This window comes from Erpetoichthys calabaricus, chromosome 1 (assembly GCF_900747795.2).
Source record: "Erpetoichthys calabaricus chromosome 1, fErpCal1.3, whole genome shotgun sequence".
Classification (NCBI taxonomy): domain Eukaryota; kingdom Metazoa; phylum Chordata; class Cladistia; order Polypteriformes; family Polypteridae; genus Erpetoichthys; species Erpetoichthys calabaricus.
The window spans coordinates 231,521,457-231,543,938 of NC_041394.2; the positions used below are offsets into that span (position 1 = coordinate 231,521,457).

A 22,482-nucleotide genomic window follows, 5' to 3' on the forward strand; every position below is an offset into this window, starting at 1 on the left:
GGCAAATCTCAAGCATAAGGAGGACAGATTAGACTTTGCCAGAAACATTTTTTTAAAGGCCTGTCCAGTCCTGGAACAAGCTTCTTTGGACAAAGTAAACAAAGATCAATATGTACCAGAATGTTGGAAAGAGAAGAGTATGGAAAGAGAAGAAATGGCTCATGATCCAATGAAAACCACATCATCTGTGAAACATGGTGGAGACTGTTTTATGGCATGACATGCATGGCTGTGAATGGAAGTCCGACACTAGTGTTTATGTTTATTCTGTGGGAGAAGTAGCAGGATGCTTTCTGAAGTGTATAGGGCTATAACATCTGCTCAGATTCAGCCAAACGCTGCAAAACTGACAGGACGATGCTTCACAGTACATATGAACAATGAGCCAAAACATCATGTGAAAGCAAAGAAAGTGCTTTTCAAAGTAATGAAGTAGAATATTCTTCAATGGCCAAGTCAAATTAACTGACATCATCCCAACTGGACATGCATTTCACTTGTCGAAGACAAAACTGATGGCAGAAAGTTCAACAAATAAGCAGCAAAGGAAGACAGCTGTATTAAAGGCCTCGCAAAGTATCACTAGGGTGGAATCCCAGCACTTGGAGATGGCTCTGGGTTTCAGACTTCAGGCAGTCATTGACTGTAAAGAATTTTCAACCAAATACTGAAAATGATCATTATATGTATGATTTTGTTAGTTTTGTCGAAATACTTTTGAACCCCTGAAAATAGGGGGGATCATGTAAAAAATGTCTCATACAATATTTTTGTTAAACCACTTGAATTAAAGTTGAAAGTCTATATTTTAATCACATTTTGATTGCTTTGCTTCATATTCATTTTAGTGGTGTAAAGAGACAAAATTATGAAAATTGTGTCACTGTCCAAATACTTATGGACCTAATTATACCTACTCTATATAGCCATATTATATGATCATACTACAGAAGACTGAAAAACTACAATTATTATAACAAATGGGTGTCTATGCTTTTAAGAAATGCAAATGTGTGTGTGTGTGTGTGTGTGTATATATATATATATATATATATATATATATATATAAATATATATATATATATATATATATATATAATATGCTGTATATTCATAATATTTTATTATTTGTGCACAATTCACAGATGAACCTTCCTGCCCTGGTAACATGATTTACAGTGAGGCTGGTCCAGCTGTCCCCAAGACATGCTCCAATCCAACATTTTCTGATGACTCACAAATAAGCACTTGTCAATGTCCATATGGTAAGAAACCAACACGATTAATCAAAATATAAAAATTTATAAACCAAATAAAACAATGTTAAAATGGCAGTGCAACGGACTGACAAAGTAGCTGCATTTGCTTTAGTCAGGGACTTTCATCATTGGAATACAAACCAGATTAGTATGCATTATGATTGTGTTAGGTAATACCTGCCCCATGGTTCTGAAAAAATATCGGAGTGAATGCTGCCCCCTCATATTATACTGTAAATATGTATAATATCTTCTGCATGTTTGGGTTGCTTTAAGAACAGACTCATTTTAAAGTGAAGTTCTTTGAATGACTAAACAGAGAAAATTGTGAATATTGTTTTATATATAACACATTGTTATGATTTTTCCATTTAAAATAAGGCACAGTCCTTGATGATCTTAGTGGAAAAAATAAATGTGTGATGAAGAAACAGTGCCCGTGTGCATTTGATGGTAATATCTATGAATCTGGTGAAGTACGTGAATCACTTTGCCAATCATGGTGAGCATCTTTAAATTGAGAATAAAAAAAATAACTTAAGTAAGATATGTTTAATGATGCACATTTACAACTATTTCAGCGTTTGTAAGGGTGGTCAATGGGACTGTGAAAATAATGACTGCGTGTCTCGATGCACGATTGAAGGCGGGTCAGCTATTAAAACATTTGATGGCAAAACCTACTCAGTATACAGAAACTGCAAGTATATCACAGCAGTGGTAAGTTTTGGAATTGTCCTTGTTTCACTTTGCATAATATTTTAAACAGAGCATTACTTTACAACAATGTATCTACAGTATGTATTTATAACTAGAGACTGTCTATTTTGATTTATAGACACAAATGGGCCACATATATGGCATGCAATATTTTTATGTACCAATATATTAATAACAACAATTACTTTTATGTGCTAGACTAGATTAACTTCCCATCCTACCGACTGCTTGACCCTGAGCAATCAGCCACTATTTCAATTTGAACGACCTTTACATAGTGTATCTTTATGATTTGCGTGTTTCTTTTTATTGAATCACTGTATGTATGTACATATGTGTAATTTTATATCTTAGAATTAACAAGTTTTTTTCAAAATTTTAAAACATTTATTCTTAGTTGTTTACATGTCCATATAACTTTCACATATTACGTTTATCCTGGACCTCTGAGTTTCTTTTAGAAGAAATTGTAAACAATATCATGACTAATATTGCATAGGTCCATTTCACAAATTAATTTTATGTTAATTATGGGTAAAGATGAAGCAAAGTATATTATTAAAAACATATTTATTGATGAAATCAAAGTACAAAACTTGACAATAATGAATTATTATTATTATTATTATAAATACTCTATAAACTATACTGTGTACCCGTCTAGACAAAAACATATGAATTATTTAGATTTTAGAACTCTAAAGTAATCTATAACCGTTCCACTATGGCAGTATCTTTGAATATCACTTGTCCATTTTTTCAATCTATGTGTTACATTCCCCACAGTTTTCCTAAATAGAGGCCAAAATTTAACATCACTATCTTTATTGCATTCTGAGTTGTTCTTTCATACCTCACATTCATCTTTATATTTTCTGTGCAAATAATCTTTTGTATGGAACATGTAGAGTATAGTTAATTCTTTTATGCTGTTATATAAAAATGTGTATACCTCCAGGGTGAAGATTGGACTGTCTCAATTACTTTGAGAAAATGTAAGAATGGAATATGCTTGACCCAGGTGGAACTGTCCCTACAATCAGTAAGTTTTAAAATTGTACATTTTCATTTATTTATTTATTTATTGTACTTTATACTCCATAATTGTATGCAAAGGAAAAGACATTATTGCAAGTCATCCTTTGTTTAAAAAAACACTGAAAAGTAGGATTTGTTGCAATTTTATCATCCACATTTTGAAGGAGGGAACTTGGATAAACTCCTAAGTAGTGAATGTGGGCTCTGTAGGAAATCGATCAAAAGAACGTTACATCCATGCTTATATTGTACCAATACCCATGTATGCCAAGCCAAAGTGACCAATCAAAGTGACACATGCATGTCTGAGAGAAAAGGACTGCCCTTAGAAACACAAAAAAAGGGACAATGCACAAAGCTTACTCAGAGATTTTCTGGGTTAGGATTTAAACACTTTGGAGAGTTGTAGAGTAGCAATGTAGGTGTTTGACTAAACCTTAACTTTCATTTGGACCTTGTTTTAAAGGAAAGAGAGAACTTGGAGTCTGTTGACACCAAGAGATGATTCTTTGGCATTAATGAAACACAAATATTAAATAAAATGTAAAACAAAGTACTGTTCTTTTGATGTGAAACTATGTTAAGTAGGGCTTTAATTGTTGTAATTATACTGCACATTAATTTTATATTTTCTTTTTAAGACATAGTAGATGTGCAAATATAATGCATTCTTTACCTATGACATGTTCTGAAAGTTATAAATTATTAAATCTTCATAGGAAATCTTCACCTTCTTCAATGAAACAGTGTCTAATGGTACAACCGTCATCACTGATAGCTACAAATCAGGTAAAGGACACATCTCATTGAATGTCACTGAAATGAAATGCAAAATAAAAAGAAATGGCATAAATTAGAAAATGTCTCTATTTAACTTACTGCATCTTGCACATGGCCTTGTGGAGAAGGCCTTGAACTTTAACTACGAGCTTCTACTGTAAAATACTTAGAATATATACAATATATATGCATTAGCTGTGCAAACCATTTAAGACTGGTTGAAGTCTAATTAATCAATGTACACCTCTGCGTTAATGTTTGCAGTACACCAGGCAATAAATTTATCTTTGTTATACAACATTTGGTTTGGGATACATAAAAGCACTGTTAATGTTTGTAATGTGCCATCTATTGGAACGACAAATGCAATGCAATTTATTACTAAAATGTTTGTGATCCACTATTTTTTGGAATGACAGAGACAAAGCAACCAAACTGACACACAGACATACATACAGACACTTAATCTTTTTTTAAAGATGGATATGTGTGTGTGTGTGTTAACAAATTACCTACTTGTATAGAAAGATACTATAGAAAAGAGTCTGAACTCCATTTATGTGAAAAAAAGAATGAAATGAAATGAAATCCATTATATTAATTTACACCCATGAACATACATTATGGATTGATACAAAAGCTGAAACAGCTATCTGTAGCCTTAATTTTATAGTTCTTGAATATGTTTGCTATATTCTCTAAAGTGATTCTCTCAAGTGACTACGGATGGCTAATCATGCATTCTCTAAGATCATATAGCTTGTCAGTGGAATTTTATGACATGTTGACTATACTAGGAAACAGTTATAATAATATTTTTTCTTTCACTGTTTACTCCTCAGACTCAGTGGTCATTTTCTGGCAATTGTCAACATATGTTCAAGTACAGACATCATTTGGTCTGAAGATGCAGGTTCAAATGGCTCCCAACATGCAACTTTATATAACATTACCAGTGGAAGCAAAGGGCTCTACAAAAGGTATGTCTCCAAGATCATGTGCATTCAACACAAACTGCCACAGAGCATACTCAATCAGTTGAAGACATCGCAAACATACTTTTGTGTTTTATGTGTCATAGGTACTATGGCCTAGTGGCTAAGACTAGAGGATGAGTACACATCACTGACAGAATCAGACAGAATCAGACACATAGCAGGTTTATCACATGTCTGTGCTCTAGCCCTTAAGTTCCATCTGATGGTGCTCAGTATACATAATAAAGATTTTTTTTCTAAACCTTTGTGTGTTTGTTTCTGTCTCGTATCTGACATTGCCAGGATAAGCTCTGGATATGTGTGACTATGAAGTGGATTAAACAAGTTCTGGAATAGATGGCTCGATAATTGTAATTGTAATTGTTTAATTAGTTAATGTAATTTTCAAATTAAATGTTCAAGAGGTTTAGTTTTTTATCTCACTAATAAATCATGGAGATCTAGTAAAATATTAACAAAACAAGGAATAGTTGAGAAAGACAGCAGTATGTTTTGCTCACTTTCTCATAATGTGCCCAAGTACTGAGCTTAACATATGTAATTTGTTTTAATGGTTTGGACAGCAAGGTGCTACTGTGTATAACCCATAATGTAATAATCAAAAATTAGTTACTGCAAAATCTGCCAAACACCGTAAAGATTTACTTACTCTCTTCTATGTATTTTATCAGAAAGCCGTGCTTCCACATTTTTGAAAGTATTTAAAGACTTCAGAAATATTTCATTACAACATGCTAGTTTATCAGCTTCAGTGAATGGTTGGATAGATACTTCTGAATATAATAGTCCATCAATCCATCCATCCATTTTCCAACCCGCTGAATCCGAACACAAGGTCACGGGGGTCTGCTGTAGCCAATCCCAGCCAACACAGGGCACAAGGCAGAGAACCAATCCTGGGCAGGGTGCCAACCCACCGCAGGACACACACACCCACCCACACACTAGGGACAATTTAGAATTGCCAATCGACCTAACCTGCATGTCTTTGGACTGTGGGAGGAAACCGGAACACCCAGAGGAAACCCACGCAGACACGGGGAGAACATGCAAACTCCACGCAGGGAGGACCCGGGAAGCGAACCCAGGTCTCCTTACTGCGAGGCAGCAGCGCTACCACTTCGCCACCGTGCCACCCAGTATAATAGTCTATGGGTGAATTTACTTCTGATTGTGTTTTTTTTTCTTTTATTATTTACAGGTCTGTGTGGCAACTACAATGATAAAATCATAGATGAATTCATTTCAAGCTATGGAATTTTAGAACATTCAGCAGATAATTTTGCAGAATCCTGGGCAATAGGACCATGTGAAGTAATACCACCTCCAGTTTGCATTAGATCAGAGAATGGTAAGACTCATTCTATGCTATAGACTTGAATGTATTATTCAATGTAACACTATTCTTTGTTAATAATGTTCTGAAACAAACAAAATGTATCAGCTGAATAATGATTATTTACTTCCTAAGTATGAAATTTGTTCCACATGATTCCACAATAACCTAAGCAGGTTTTACGATTGATATGAAAGAACTGTAAAAATAAGACAGAACAGTAAAAAAAAAAAGGATGACACTGATAAGTGATGACAGTTCTAGCTATATGAAAATTACTTTACTTCTGGGTGATTTTAATGGCCAGATCTTGCTCATTTCAAAATTTCATTCTATTAAATACAAAGAGGTCAACACATTTTATATGAATTACAACAATATTTCCATTGTTATTTTCTGATTTGGTTGCTGGAGATGCTGCATGCAAAATTACAATTAATTTAATATTAATATGAGCAGAAAATTATCAGAGTAGTTACAGGGAACACCATAAAAGTCCTCAAACTAACTATCCATCCATTTTCCAACTCTCTGAATCCGAACACAAAGTCATGGGGGTCTGCTGGAGCCAATCCCAGCCAACACAGGGCACAAGGCAGGAACCAGTCCCGGGCAGGATGACAACCCACTGCAGGACACACACACACACACCCACACACCAAGCACATGCTAGGGCCAATTTAGGATCGCCAATCCACGTAACCTGTATGTTTTTGGACTGTGGGAGGAAACTGGAGCACCCAGAAGAAACCCACGTAGACACGGGGAGAACATGCAAACTCCATGCAGGGAGGACCCGGGAAGCGAACCCAGGTCTCCTAACTGCGAGGCAGCAGCGCTACCACTGCGCCATTGTGCTGCCCACCCAAACAATAGGGTTTCAAAAAAAAAATTTCGTACATATTAGTAGTTAAATTCTTTCCATGTTGCAAACATTTCTAAATGACCTGGATATCTACTGAATATTTTTCTTGAACACGGCACTCTGTGATTTGAGGACACCAAAAATATTACAATGCGGTATTTTATTTATTTTATTCAGATATGCTCACAGGGTTCTGTACTTTCAGATATTTCATTCATAAAACCCTCACATCAGGTTGATAGGATGTTTATAATTTACACTAATATAAAGTGGTACACACTACTAGTTCAATTAAAAAGCGTGTGAATTAGCAAAAAAGTCAATTTTTGCACATGCTTGATGTTTGAGAACACTGAGTGATTGAGCAGTGATATGAACTTTCCTCATACACAGTTACCAGCACAGAGGCCCATGGTTTTATAGTGAGATTTCTAAATAGTCACCTTTGTCTCATGGAATGACACTTCATACAGCCTTTTTACAGAAGCTTTCTATAAAAGGCCAAATTTACCTGTATCTATCTAAATCCTACCATTGCTGTCACATCTACACTTATTCATGTCACAAAGTAATTTTTAAACATGTTTTGCTTTATTTATGTAAGTGATAATCATTAGGATTTGAAAATGGCAAATAAATCCATGAATTACAAGCTCAGTTGCCACCATAAATATTTGCTCTCTAACATCAGGATAAACTGTTTTTAGCTTATTATGAGGTGTAACTTGATTTGCATTTCTTATAGTTCTTTGCTTTGCATTATATTTTACTCTACTTTAACCTTTTGATTCTTGCACACTTTCATAATTTGATTTTTTTCCTAGAACAATATGGGAAAGAGAAGTGTGCTCAAATCAGGGATCCAAATGGAGTTTTTGCACCATGTCACTCACTTGTGGAATATAAAAATTACGTCAAGGTGAGTAACTAAATAATGAGTATAATCTTTGTATAAATGAAATGAATTGCATGGAAAACTTAATGCAAAAATGTGTATTTCTTCTCTAGGTAATATTATTTTTGATAATATTATCCACCTTGCTAAAATGACTCATTTACAGGAAGAATTCAATTTCTAAAATGACAGACGATATACACTACGCTTCCTGCAACTTCATAATAAAAATCTTCTGTATTGAGATTTTGTTCATTGTACAAATTTAATTGGTGCAAGGCTACTATACTGCTCAAAGAAATTGAAGGAACAGCTGGACAGGGGCGTAGAAGGTCCTTAACCCATCAGCAGGACCAGTATCTGCTCCTTTGGGCAAGGAGGAACAAGATGAGTACTGCCAGAGCCTTACAAAATGACCTCCAGCAGGACATTGGTGTGAATGTCTCTGACCAAACAATCAGAAACAGACTTCATGAGGGTGGCCTCAGGGCCTGACGTCCTCTAGTGGGCCCTGTGCTCACTGCCCGGCACCCTGGAGCTCGACTGGCATTTGCCATAGAACACCAGAATTGGCAGGTCCACCACTGGCAACCTGTGCTTTTCACAGATGAGAGCAGGTTCACCGTGAGCTCATGTGACAGACGTGAAAGGGTCTGGAGAAGCCACGGAGAACGCTATGCTGCCTGTAACATCGTTCAGCATGACCAGTTTGGTGGTGGGTCAGTGGGAGGATGAAGGAATTGATACCATTGACTGGCCCCCATGCTCACCTGACCTAAATCCAATAGAACACCTCTGGGACATTATGTTTCGGTCCATCTGACACCGCCAGGTTGCACCTCAGACGGTTCAGGAGCTCAGTGATGCCCTGTCCAGATCTGGGAGTAGATCCCCAAGACACCATCTGTCGTCTCATTAGGAGCGTGCCCCGACGTTGTCAGGCATGCATACAAGCACGTGGGGGCCATACAAACTACTAAGTACGATTTTGAGTTGCTGCATTGAAATTTCAGCAAAATGGACTAGCCTGACCCATCATTTTTTCACTTTGATTTTGTCTTGTCTTTGAATTCAGCGCTCTGTAAGTTGATAATTTTCATTTCTGTCCTACGATGTGGCATCCTTTCATTCCTAACACATTACCCAGTCCATATCAGTATAGATATCCAGCATTATTTTTTTTCCCATTGAGATCTGATGTGTTTTCAGAGTGTTCCTATAATTGTTTTGAGCAGTTTATATTGATCTATATGTATTGATGTTTTAATCTAGTTCTAATAACATTTAACTTTATTAAAAAGAAATTAAGAATGCCAATGTTACCAACAATATAAATTAACCAAAAGAGACATTCTTCTAATAATTTTAATGAAATTCATCAATTGTTAAAATAATAAATTAAAATGGTAACTATATTTTTTGTTCAGCATAAATTTGTGAAATTATGCATGTTATTTTTCAGCAATGTGAAATCAACACTTGCCTCTGTGAACGAGCTCAGACCTGCCTGTGTGATGCACTAGGAAACTATGCAAAAGCTTGTGCAGCTCAAGGTTTCATAGTGACAGGATGGAGAGGGGACGACTGTGGTAAGTTTTCTTACTTTACTTGATTAACATTTTACATCACATTGTACTTCCTATGCAAAGAAGAGTCTGATGTGATACGATGACCTGAAATGTTTTAGATATTGTAACTACTTACATATTTGTAACTACTCAAGTATGAAGAGTAGTAGCTAGTTACAGTAACTATCAATGTACTGTTTAATCTAAACTTCCTTTTTCCTGTTCTGATGCTACTTTCAGTTCTACTGTATATCATTTGTTTTTGTTATATACATATTATTTGAAAGTCATTTAATAGAAACATATACATTATTTTAGGCCAAATACCGTAACATAATAAAAATGCGGTTAAAATTAAAAAGTAGCTATATTCAGAAAAAAACAGGTAGAAATAATAAATCCTTTATTATGAACCACCCATTGCAAAAATGTGCATTGTCCTATGCATGATAAATGTAGTATATTCATACTTTAATGAAGCTCTTCTGACTGCTTGATATAGGTCTATTTTACAATTACTATGTAAATATCTCATTAATTATTATTGCTTATTTTGTACATGCCTTTACTAAATATAACAAACATTTCATCATACATTACAATAGTTTTTGCTATTAGTAGTTGCTGGGTAAACTGATTTGATTAGGGTAACACAATCAATCAGAGTTGGTAACAAAGTCAATTAACACCCAATGGCACTACACTTTACTGTTTGCCAAGAGGTGCTAGTAGTATAAGACAACATTATAAATATTCTAATATGGTGTTGCACAAAATCAAGGATTTGGGGAAACCATCCCATTTCCTCAGTTACTAAACAGCTTTCCTTCAAATAACACAATATTCGTAAATCAACTTATCTGCTTTTTATGTCATGACAAGCATTCTCTTCACCTTCTCTGCAGTTTAAAGCTTGTCTTTGCCATTTAGCACACAAGCCTGAAAATCATCATCTTGGGGGCTAATGTTGCTTTTTTTTATAGTTATAGTCAGTGTTGACATTGTAGTGTATTTCATGAGGTAAGAAGCACTTTCATTGACAAGAGGACAAACAGCAAGGTTAGTCTTTTAGCAAGAAGCCCAGTTTTTTCCCATCTTCTCTTAAATTCCTTCTTATTATCAGTGAAGTGGTGCTGATAGTACATACAATAATTGGAACCATTTCCCATTATTAAGAATGTTCAAAAATAACTCATTTTAAAACCATTCACATTTACACATTGCATGCATATGCAATTGGAAAAGGGCATCTGTCCTCTCCAATGGATGTACTACAACATATTACTAAAATAAATCTCCAATAAAGGGTACTACTTCCTTGAAAGGATTTTTAAGACCACAGCTACAGTAATGCAAATATGTATGTTACTAATTAATGAATGCCATAATTAAATCCATCCTCCCCTAAGCAGCTCTCTCTTGCATGTCATCTAAGCATAAAACAGAGGAACATTCAGTTAAAAATTATTATTATTTTTCAGCGATGTAAAATCAACACTTGCCTTTGTGACTGAGTTCACTCCTGTCTGTGTGATGGGCATAGTTTCAAATTTCAGATTCAGCTTTAGAGAGGTAGTATGTTCCTCATTTACTTGTGAGATAGTCACTCCTGTCAGCAGACAGATCCTCATTTGTCAATCAAAGGTACTGAACTGGTTACAAAGTCGCAAGTGTGTCCACATGTCCGCTGTTTATGCCCGAGTGTGCTGCCTGTGTAAACAGAAGTGCAGCGATCTAAATAAATCTCTATCACACATCACTCACACCCCTGTTACAAAATATGTAATAAACAAAAATGTCTCCAACTTTTAAAACAGCAAAAAATATAGCAAAAATAAAAAGCATAGAACTTATTTAACACAGTTTCAATAAGAAGACAAAGAACCTAAAAAATATTTCATGTCATTTAAATATTGATAATATTTAGCAATAATATTGCTAATATTTAAATTTAACGGTGTATGTTTCTGTAATTACATTATGTGTTAATGTAAGTGAGATTTACTTTATATTTGTAACTTTACATAATGATATCTGATCTGGGTTATGATGTAAATATATAGCAGCACAATTGTGGAAGTTTTTATTGTTCGTCTGCTTCTTCCCCAGCCTAAATCTCAATCTCTGTTCATGTACATACATTTAATAGATTTATAAGAATTATATTATTACATAGAGTGAACAATGTACAATAGGTAATCGTATTTCTATTATGAACCAGGTGCTGTGAATGAATTATTTTTAAATCCATTATTTCTTTCTTTTATTTGTATTTTTAGTTGAAGAATGCCCAGCAACTCAACACTTCCTACACAACGCATTTGCCTGCAACCGCACATGCAGGTCATTAGCAGGAAATGATTATGCCTGTGATTTGGAAGATGTTCCTGTTGATGGCTGTGGCTGCTTAGAAGGGCTGTACATGAATGAAAATGGATTGTGCATTTCAAAAGAAAAATGCCCATGCTACTATGAGCAAGGCATGGTTTATCCAGGATCAACAGAGATTAAAGGACAGAACTGGTGAGTGCTTTCTGGTGGAAAGTAATAATACAAATAAAGTCATCCATCCATCCATCAATGATTAAATCCATTTACTGTACTTTCTGGTCATGGGGTCAGAGCCAGCACTGAATACAAGACAGGAACCAGTACCACAAGATGCAGTACAACTCCGTTGTAGAGTATATTCATACACTCATCCACACCCACAGCCTGTCATGCACATTTTTTGGACAGGATATTTATTAATCCAAAGACCATTTGGATGTAAACTCTGAAATTGTTATTAAATATTGTCAAATATAGTTTTTAATTAACAATATTAATAGAGTTTAATATTATCGTGGGTTAGCAACATATTATTTTTAACTTGGCCTTCCGGATATCCAACTTTTAACAGAGAGTGCAACAAGTTTTGAAGCAACCCGCTATATCAAAAAAATAGCCAGCCAATTTGGAGGAATTTGTGCCCGTAGTTTCTTTTTTATACATGAGCACAAATTTAAATCCTCCATATTTTTGGTACATTCTTAATAAACTACTATAAATATTTCTTTTGTCCTTTTACTTGTCTAGTTACATATGGTTAACATTGACCATTGTATGTCATCAATAGACATTACTGTTTTAGCACAGCTTAGTTTTAGTAAAACAAAAATAATCTTTAATATCCAATGTATTAAATTAAACATGTTTAGGTAAAATAATCATCTGTAGAATCTTCTATGAAATCATCTGCAGATGCTGTTTCTCAATGCTGCTACTGCATTGACTGAGCTTTACACTCGGTCCGACTGCTGAGGATGCTGGCTGTGGTGACAATCCCACTGGAGCTGGCTGATCAGACTGATCCTCAATCTTTATAGAAATGATTATTTGTAAAGTCCACTGTTTATTCTCAGAATAACTTTTAATAAGGGGTAACTCAGTTTAAATATTTTACTTGACCCAATTCCAACAAAAACAGGAATAGATCAACAAAACGTTGAGAGATCATATTTAACTGGTTATGCATATGTCTATATAGAAAGTTCTGCAGCCTAAAACAGTATTTACCAGGCTATGAGAGCAAGCAAACATCTAAGTGCTAAGCATCTGCTTGTCTTTTGTTTTAGTGAAGCCAGTTATTATCTGCTGCCCAGAACTTCAAGAAAGGAAAAACCTTCCAGGATGCAACATGAACCTAAAAAAAATTATTATAGTTGAAGTGCTAAATGTCGAGCATGATCATGTGGTTTGGCAGGTGCACTGAGACTGCATTTTGGGTTACTTAGTTTAACCACACATTAGAACCCACAGAGCCTGAATTTTGTTTGTACTTAAGATTTTGTTGGCTTGGGGAGAAATTTGGCATAGGATTCATAGAGAATGATATGATCATTATGGACTATCTGACTTATCTGACCATTTGCATTAACTAAATTATTTCACTGATATTTTCCATTCAGTAACTGAAAAATAAATACTACTGTAACAAGTACGGGACCCCTCACACCAAACACACAACACAACTGCACTAGACAACAGTTTCAGTCCAAAAACACTTTTATTGGGTAAAAAAACATCACAAATATATAGTGTGGTCAATGGTCTTCCAATTTCTGTTTTTCATCTTTTCTTCTCTCCACAAGATTGTGGTCCTTCTACGCTCTCGGCTCTAAACAGCTTTGGAGTCAGAGTACTCCTTTTCAAGCAAGACCTAAGAGTACCTCAGCTGCAAAAATATTATCTCCAGTAAGCATTTCCATGTCTGATGGAGCCTCAGTGGGGCATGGAAACCTCCCATGGCAGCTCCCTCCAGTGGCAACAAAGGACCTCAGAAGAGCTGGCCAATTGGGAGTCCACATGGGAGCTTGATAAGAGGGATGCTGCAAGCCAGTATACCTGAGAAACACATGACCCCAGGAAACAGTCTTCCGCTGTCCTTTTATTTGACTTTCTCACCAGGAAAGGGAATACCAAACTTCCCTGATGGGATATTCATCTGGGCTAATACTGTCCATCCTTATAAAAGCTTCATATAACCATGTATCACTAATGCACTTTAGTGCCTACAATTCTGTTATTTTAGTTCCTACAAAATATAAACAGAGGTAAGAGTGAAGACATCGACACATTACTAAACACTGTGCTCTATCTGAGGCACTCTTTTGAACAACACTGTCCAATGAATTAGCCAGAGCTCTGGATCATTTGCCAAAATCTGAGGCTACCTGCAATAACTCCATCTTGGCCTCACAAAATGTCTTCTACACTTGGACATTTGCATTGTTGAATAACAAAGATGTAGTTTTATTAACTAAGTTGGCAATATCTCAGTAAAAGGGGAACAGTCACTTGCTAAAACTAGCAAAAGGCATCCTTTATTAACCTGATATATCCCTCATAACAGGTTTAATCAATAAATCTTAAGCTATCTGCCAGGGCAAACACCAACCACTTTTCAGCTACAGCACTTTGCAGTTGGCCCCACTATTTACTATTGACCGGAACAAAGTACATTCAGTCTTCATGTCCCCCTGCCCTTTTTTGAGATCCATAGACAAAAATATCTGCAAGCTTTTGACATTATTAGTCATTTTGATTAAGCTGATGCACCTTCTGTCTAAGCCAAAGCCCTGTCTTTTTGTGATGAGGTGATACCTGTCTTCTCATGGCTGACCAGATCATAAGCTTTAGATCAGAAGTTATGATTTAAAAAACATCACTGAATGGTCATATGTTTCCTCCTTTGATCAAATTCAGTCATTCACATTTCTTAGTCTCAATAAGGTCTAGATACAAGCAACCAAACCAGCTGAGCTAATGTAGCTCCTCTTTGCTTGGGCTGTTGATACTGCTGTTATTGTTTAGGATGGCACTTTTACTGCAAGATGATTAAAGAGTTTTATTATATAGACATATATTTTCATATACAGAATGTGTGCACAATTATTAAATAACTGATGAATAGTTTCTTACTATTTAATACTTGAAGTTTTCTGTACTGTATTTGTATTATGTTGTTATTCCAATAGCCATTGTAAAGCAAAGATAATAGATTAAATAAATAATTTGCTTTCAACAGTTACATTTTCAATTTTTCTTTCTTGTAGCAACTGCACAGATGGTGTACTTCACTGTGAAACACCAGAATGTAAGTTATCTGAAGAGTATACTGAAAATTGTAAATTCACTTTATTCTTGCAATATAAGTGTTAAACATGTACATTTATGTAGTTCAACTTACAAAAGGTGCACTAATTGATTTAATAGACCCAATAACTGATTCAAAAATATGTGCACACTCTACAGGCAAGGAAAAAAAATGATCAGGTTATTACAATTACTGAGTGAGTGAGTGGGTTTTACTGGACATAAGACCTAAGCATTTATCTTGTAATATGAGTTTGGAGATCCATGGATCTATTTATCTACCTATCAATCTAGATTTCATTATAAACTATAAACAAAAATCAATCTGAATTTTATTTTTCTTAATTTTTTACAGCATGCAGTAAAAATGAGATATATGTAACATGTTTCAATCCATCAACACCTTTAAGTGTCAAAACATGTTCCAGCCTTTCTCTACCCACAGTAAGTTTCTTTAAAGTCTCAACAACTTAATACTTTAATAATAATAATAATAATACATTTTATTTTTATAGCACCCTTAGCATGATCAATGCACTTCACAGAGTCTCAGGAAGAACAGAGGGGTATATGTAACATTAGATAGAAATACTTTCTGCACAGAACACTAAAACAGATAAATACAGGATATACAAAGCATAAATAGAAGATAATAAACCAGAGTAAAATTTCAAATTCAATACTAAAAAAACAACAGTCTGAATAAATGACATAATTTGTGATATAACACGCACACACACAAATTCTCCTAAGCATCTTGACATAAACTAAAAGGCAGAATGTTAGGTAAAGTTAAAAGCCTTCCTGAGCTAATGAGTTTTAAATTGCTTTTCAAAAGAATGAATTGGATTGGCTGATCTAATTAATTTCTAATTAATTTCGGGAGGTAATTCCAAAGTCTGGGCGCTGTAGAGCTGAAGGCCCTGTCACTCACAGAGTGCAGGTCAGTGTGAAGCATGACAAGATTACCAGAATTGGAGGACCTTAGAGGGTGAACAGGAGCAGAATGATGGAGAAGGTCACTGTTGTACTCCACTGCAAGGCCATTTAAAGCTCTGTAGGTTATTATAGAATTTTATATTTGATCCATGAGGTTAGCTTGCATCCAGCCCTGCAAGCAGGTACTCCAACTTGCAGGGAAAACACAGTGATTTGTGGCAGGACTGCTCTCCAGCCACTGTAAAAAAATTCAAACTAGAGTGGTGCCAAGGTGTCACCTGTTCCATGGCTGTGCTTGGTTCCTAATTTGGGACCCTGAAATGGTTCTTATTGAGGTGGATGTGGCAACACGCTGTGATATATGATTAGAAGTGGCACCTGTCAGTAGGGAGTTACAATATTCAATGTGGGATATGATAAAAGCATGGACAGGTTTCTCAGCATTAGAAAAGGAGTGGAATAAGCAAACATGGGATATGTTACTGAGGTAGAAGTAAGAAAGATTCTTAAAGTGGTTTATGTGGGCAGAATAAGAAAGTGATGAATCAAAAATGTCATCAAGATTCTTTGCATAAGAAGAAAGTCTGATGAGATCACCATCAAGGGTGACTAAGAAGGGACTCATTTTCTTAAGTTGTGTTTTAGACTTCTGCACCAACCAGGTCTTAATTTAACTGAGGCAAGTTGTGAGCTGGGAAATCTTTGATGAAGTTGAATTTTAAGATTGAAATAGTTGAGGATCATCTGCATAAAAACAACTCAGTCCAAAACTACAAACAATATGGCCAAGGGGAAACATATAGATACAGAAGAGCAGAGGGCCAAGGACAGAGCCCCGAGGAACTCCTTGTGTGACTGGCGCTGAGTTGGATCTGCTGTTGCCAAGACTAACAAACTCATGCCTATCAGTCAAATAGGACTGAAACCACTGGAGGGCAGTGCCAGAGATACCCAGCATGTTCTCCATTCTGGACAGTAGAATGTCATGCCTGAGAGTGTCAAATGCTGCACGGAGGTCTAACAGAATTATTATGCTGGTTTGTCCAGAGTCTGCTGCCATAAGCAAATCATTGGTTACTTGAAGCAGAGCAGTTTGACAGCTGTGCTGTGCTCTGAAACCAGACTGAAAGGTTTCCATGAATTTATTAGAGTTAAGTAATTGGTGAGTTGGGAAGCTACAACACACTCAAGAACTTTTGACAGAAAAGCTATGATTGTCACCATCAAGACCATTGGGGTTACAGAAGCAATTTTAAAAGTGGCTCGCACAAAGCCAGTGTCAAAGGATGTATTTATTATTGTTGTAACAGTCAGGATTATGGCATGAAGACAGGATTTTAGAAGTGTGGCATCCATTACACAAGTAGTTGGCCTCCACTTACAAATCAGGTCATTAACAAATCCAGATGTGAATTGTGAAAATTTAGAAAAGCATCTGGATGGAATAGGAAGACAGGGAAAAATATAAATGGATGATGGATTTGTGTTTAGTTTTATTATTTAGATTTTTAGTTTTATTACGGAAAAAGTGAAGGAGATTTTCACAAACCTCAGTAGAGGAGGTAATTGGGCCAGATGCAAGTGGAAGTAGTTTATAAAATACAGAGAACAAAACTCTCAGGTTATCTTGGCCACTTTCAATTATTCTGCCATAATGTGTGTTCTTAGCTGCAGTTAGTGCATCTTTGTAAAAACCCTGTGATGGTCAGAGAAAGTCTGGGTATGCACAGTGAGGCCAGTCTTATGTGACATTCTCTAAAAGTGTTGCTTTCACAGACCGTAATTCTGAATTGTATCTTGGAGCTAAATGCTTAAAGGAAACCTTGTTATGTTTTAAAGGAGCTGTTTTATCTAGTGCTGAATGAAGGGCTGAATTATAGTACTCAACTGATTAATTCAAATCCATCATGCCAATAGGAAAATTAGGACATGGGCAAAATCACCCATGTCCTTTGACAAATCCTGTTTGGTGTCAAAAATACAAGTTTGTGGTAGCAAAACGATGACATAGAATATACCTTTGTTTGGGTCCTTGATACAAACAGATTAACATTTAGCACTCTCACCTGTGAATTAGATTTTTCAGCAAAGTAATAGTTCATTCAACAAGGCTGGAAATATACATGAATGGTTCCATGACAGTTACATTGAATAAATCTTAATCCGCTTGCCATATCACCAGTGTCATAGGATGGAATGTGTTTTTCAAAGATCCATCACCATTTAGATTGAAAAAAAGGGGACCCATTGGTGTCAGCATGGACTCTGGCCCATGTGTCACACTTTCAGTTTACCTTGTTAGCCCATGACGTAGAATTTAGGCTGTTCCAACATTTAGTTATATATTGACTGTTTATATATTATATATGTTGGATAAGCTATGTATACAGCAAGTGAGGTAGAGAAGAAAAATACTTATAAGAATTATAGTAGAATATTGCAAGTTGAGAGTGTTTGTTATTGCATGATGTAAAAAATATAATGCACAGAAAATAACCATTTTTTTTGTGTTTTAGGTTGGACGTACTCAGTGTGAGAGTGGTTGCTATTGTCAAGAAGGTTTCTATTATGATCACAATGGTGTATGTGTTTCAGTTGATGATTGCTCCTGCATTTTTGAGGACAAAATCTATAATGCTGGTGAAAGTGTCGACAATGACTGCAATAAATGGTAAATACCAATATTTACCATGGTATCAATATATTTCATATACAAGATTAACATTGAAAATAAAATGTTACATGCACAAGTAGAATTTACATTTATATGTTACAATTTTTTTGTATCTAGCACTTGTAGTCAAGGAAGGTGGGAGTGTACACTGGAAGACTGCCCAGGAAAATGTCAAGTGTATGGAGATGGCCACTATCAGACCTTTGATTTAAAATGGTACAGCTATGATGGGAACTGCGAATATTCTCTTGTAGAGGTAAGATGCATAGAAAAGCAATCAGTATCAGGTGTAAATATTAGTTAATTATAAGTACATTTGAAAATAAGTAAAAGTAAAGGACTGTGGATTTAGGGAGCCACCTAGGTGGTAGAAGGAATGAAGTTCTGTCTAATTGCCTATATAACAATGGAGGATGCAGTATTGAGTAGGTTAGTAATTGAACTTGTTTTTATATTGAGCCAAAGAATCTCTAAGAGACACTAGAGGTGTGTCTCATTAAATATTTTTTAGGTTTGTAGGAAGTAAAATAAACATGATAGCACTAAATTCATTTACTACCTTTCTCCTGTCTACTGTATGTACTTAGGAGTTTTCTAGACCCTACATTAACAGTAATAGTCTTCTGTTTTTTACTAAGTTGCTCCAGGAAAGTGAAAAGCACAATGCAGGATGTTCTTTGTCCCATGTTCACCTATTACCCTCTTAAACAGCTTTAAGAGAGGGTTGTTTTAAATTTATAGGGCTTCTCTACAGTGAGCAATTTAACAAATGTAGTGTTTCTGCCTTTTGGAAGGCTCATTAATTAACTCAAGCTTATTTAAGAATGCAAAGAAGTTTAATAAAAAAATATGTCAATAAGAAAAATTATTTTGTTTCAGGATTACTGTGGTAAAGACACTGGCAATTTCCGTATTACAGTTGAAAGTGTTCCATGCTGTGAGGAGGCACTGACATGTTCAAGGGCAGTGACCATTGAACTCCATGTAAGGATTGTTTAGTTTCACTTATCTATAATTTGCACTTAACCTGATAATAAACTAAGTGCTACTGAATATTAAATGTGTTTTTTTACACCTTGACAGGACACAGAAATAGAGCTTAGTGACTCAAAACTGACTGAGAAGAGAATTGGATCTTGCCGTGACAATATGATAGAATATTCTGCTCATACTGTGGGTCTCTATATCATTATTACTACCTCCAGTGGAATAACATTGATCTGGGACAAGCACACAAGATTAACTGTTATACTAGATCCCATATGGAAAGTAAGTTCATTTTAAATGTGCACATTAATTCATAAAACAAATTCTATCCGTAAATAACTAATGAGCACTAATACTGCAATTTATACAGTTTTAAAAATTAAAAAAAATTATTTTCTGATCTGCTTAGTTCTGAACAGGGTCACAAGGGTATGCTGGAGCCTATCCCAGCTAGCACAGGGCGCAAGGCAGGAAAAAGTATTTTGATTAATTAATCTTTGTTATATAGCACCCTAAACCATCACAAAATGCTTTACAAGGCAAATAAGAATACATATCAAAACATTTAATATTAGAAACCTGACAAAGTTACAAGTATGAAAATTAAGTGGACATATGAAAAGATAACATGAACAGTAAAATGGAGTAGCCATGACAATATATTCAACATAGGATCATTGCAGTTGTTACTGCTGAGTCAAATTAAATAATGCAGTTCTGGATAGACAGCCATTTTTAAATGGCATTTCCACTAGTTCTGTTATACAGCTTCGCAAACACACATAGGAAGGGAGGGAGTTGCATAAACCAGAGGCCATAAAGCTAAATGAAAATTCAGGAAGGGTTGAAAAATAAGTCCTTAGAATGTTGACAAAGTCCGCATCAGGGTATCTCTTTTGGCTGGCTTGTTGGTATCATTTAGGAAGTAATGTCAGATAGCCTGGAGTGTTAATATTAACAGCATAGTAAGTCAGTAGAAGAGGTTTGAATATAATAAAATAGTTTACAGGATGCCAGTGTAGATGACCCCACTTGATGGGTTATTTGTTCATCACATGTGGTTCTTTTTAGAACTGCGAATGGAGAATTTTAAGTATTTTATAACTGGATGACACTTCATGCAGGGAGATCATTGACATCAGCAGCAGTAATTCCCTGAATGGTGAGGAAAGTGTGTCAAAGTATTTATGTATCAGAAGAGGAAAGGAAGAGTCACACGCTTGCACTTTCTGTAAGTGGTGGAATGAAGTCTTAGGAGCTACAAATTTTTTTTTAAAATCACAGTGTTGTCGAGAATATCTCCAAAACTGGTGACAGTCAAGAGACAGGTTGTAATGAAGGGAATTGAATTTGTTCAATTCACAGGAGATTTTTCTAGAAGCAGTTCTGTTTTTGTTTTCAGTTGTAAGAAATTAGGCTTGTTGTGAACTTGTCTACAAAATATCTAATATATAAATAAGGAGACCTGGATGTCCTTCATATTGAACAAGTGCATAATGGTGTGCTTTTGAATCAGGTAGTCTAATAGAAGTACATAGATATTGAAACTGAAGTAGAACCTTGAGTAATGCTGCAGGAGAGGGGCTGCAAAAAAGCATATTTCTTAAGGTACACTCATACAATGTTATGAGCAGGAATAACAGGCATTACTGAAGATAAGAAGTGCAGGAGAAACATCCAGCACCAGCAGTTAGGAGGAGGCTGTTCGCTGTACATGTAACAGTTGTCTAAGCAATGCGGTAGTTGCTGAAATAAAATTAAAAGTAGACGGCTGCCAATGAGACCCTGATTTAGTTGTTTGCAAGTGGTGTAAGACTAAGGTTTTGGTGCAAAAAGAAAGATTTGAGTTTGGGTGAAAGATAGGATGGGTCAGTATAGAATCCTAAAAGTGTGTTTTTGGTCAGGATCAGGCAGAACATTAGACACAGAAAGCAGAAAGAGGTAAAACGGTAGCAATAGGTTGTTCAACAATCTTTAGATCTGGTAATAATCGATACCCTGTAAATCATCAGTTAATCTGAAATCCTGATATTTTAAATTCTGTATTTTTTTTTATTTTTAAGCTTTAACACTACATAACATTGTCAAACATGCATGGTTCATTGCCAGGCCTTGGTGACTATAGCTTATTTTAGTAGGAGGAAGGAAGGAAGGAAGGAAGTGCAAGGCAGGAATTAGTTCTGGATTAGGCACCAATGCATCATAGACCACACTGACATGCACAAAATTACAAATGCCCAAAAGCAACTGGGCATGGGACTCGAACACAGGACACTTAATCTTTGTGGTAGCAGCTTTAACCTCTGCACCACTCCACTACCCTGTTCTATAAATCTCATTTTAGGCAAATCTTTTAGCCAGAATCTGTGTCCTCTATAATAAGAATAGGGAAAACTTTCCCAAAGTGAGTTTTATCAATAAGTTTACTAGGTCAGATTTTTGTTCCAACCAACCTCTGCTTATAATTGGATTTTTAACTTAATTAAACAAGCTGTTAATTCCCCATTTCTTTGTTCTGGAGTTAATACAGAAATTATAGAACTGGGTTTGTTAATTTTTAATTGGAATGCAGCAAGCCTTTCTTTATATATGCCACATGGAGGTAATTTAGAACTGAAGGAAAAGAAAACCTATTGGTTTAGCAGTGATAGTGAGATTACTATGCATCATAAGAGCTGAATTTTTCCTTCAACTCTAGTAGCATGATGAGGATAAATAACAATATAGTAGTGGTGGGGTAAGATTCCTACAGAATTGGGTACAAAACCCACTACAACCAGTCCATA

The 22,482-nt window shown here is 35.5% G+C and overlaps 1 protein-coding gene across 50 annotated transcripts in view; it reads left to right on the forward strand.

The window, feature by feature from the left end:
- Positions 1-22,482, forward strand: part of LOC114659860 (mucin-19-like) — an 83,761-nt gene that overhangs the window by 17,853 nt on the left and 43,426 nt on the right. For all 50 annotated transcript variants that reach the window (XM_051920842.1, XM_051920883.1, XM_051920997.1 and 47 more), the window contains exons 12-27: positions 1,146-1,265; positions 1,641-1,761; positions 1,841-1,979; positions 2,938-3,021; positions 3,737-3,806; positions 4,640-4,777; positions 5,997-6,146; positions 7,821-7,915; positions 9,354-9,480; positions 11,739-11,982; positions 15,057-15,097; positions 15,452-15,540; positions 18,552-18,706; positions 18,827-18,965; positions 19,589-19,693; positions 19,793-19,978. In XM_051920842.1, the coding sequence (XP_051776802.1) occupies positions 1,146-1,265; positions 1,641-1,761; positions 1,841-1,979; positions 2,938-3,021; positions 3,737-3,806; positions 4,640-4,777; positions 5,997-6,146; positions 7,821-7,915; positions 9,354-9,480; positions 11,739-11,982; positions 15,057-15,097; positions 15,452-15,540; positions 18,552-18,706; positions 18,827-18,965; positions 19,589-19,693; positions 19,793-19,978 (2,003 nt within the window). The remainder of the gene's footprint in view (positions 1-1,145; positions 1,266-1,640; positions 1,762-1,840; positions 1,980-2,937; positions 3,022-3,736; positions 3,807-4,639; positions 4,778-5,996; positions 6,147-7,820; positions 7,916-9,353; positions 9,481-11,738; positions 11,983-15,056; positions 15,098-15,451; positions 15,541-18,551; positions 18,707-18,826; positions 18,966-19,588; positions 19,694-19,792; positions 19,979-22,482) is intronic.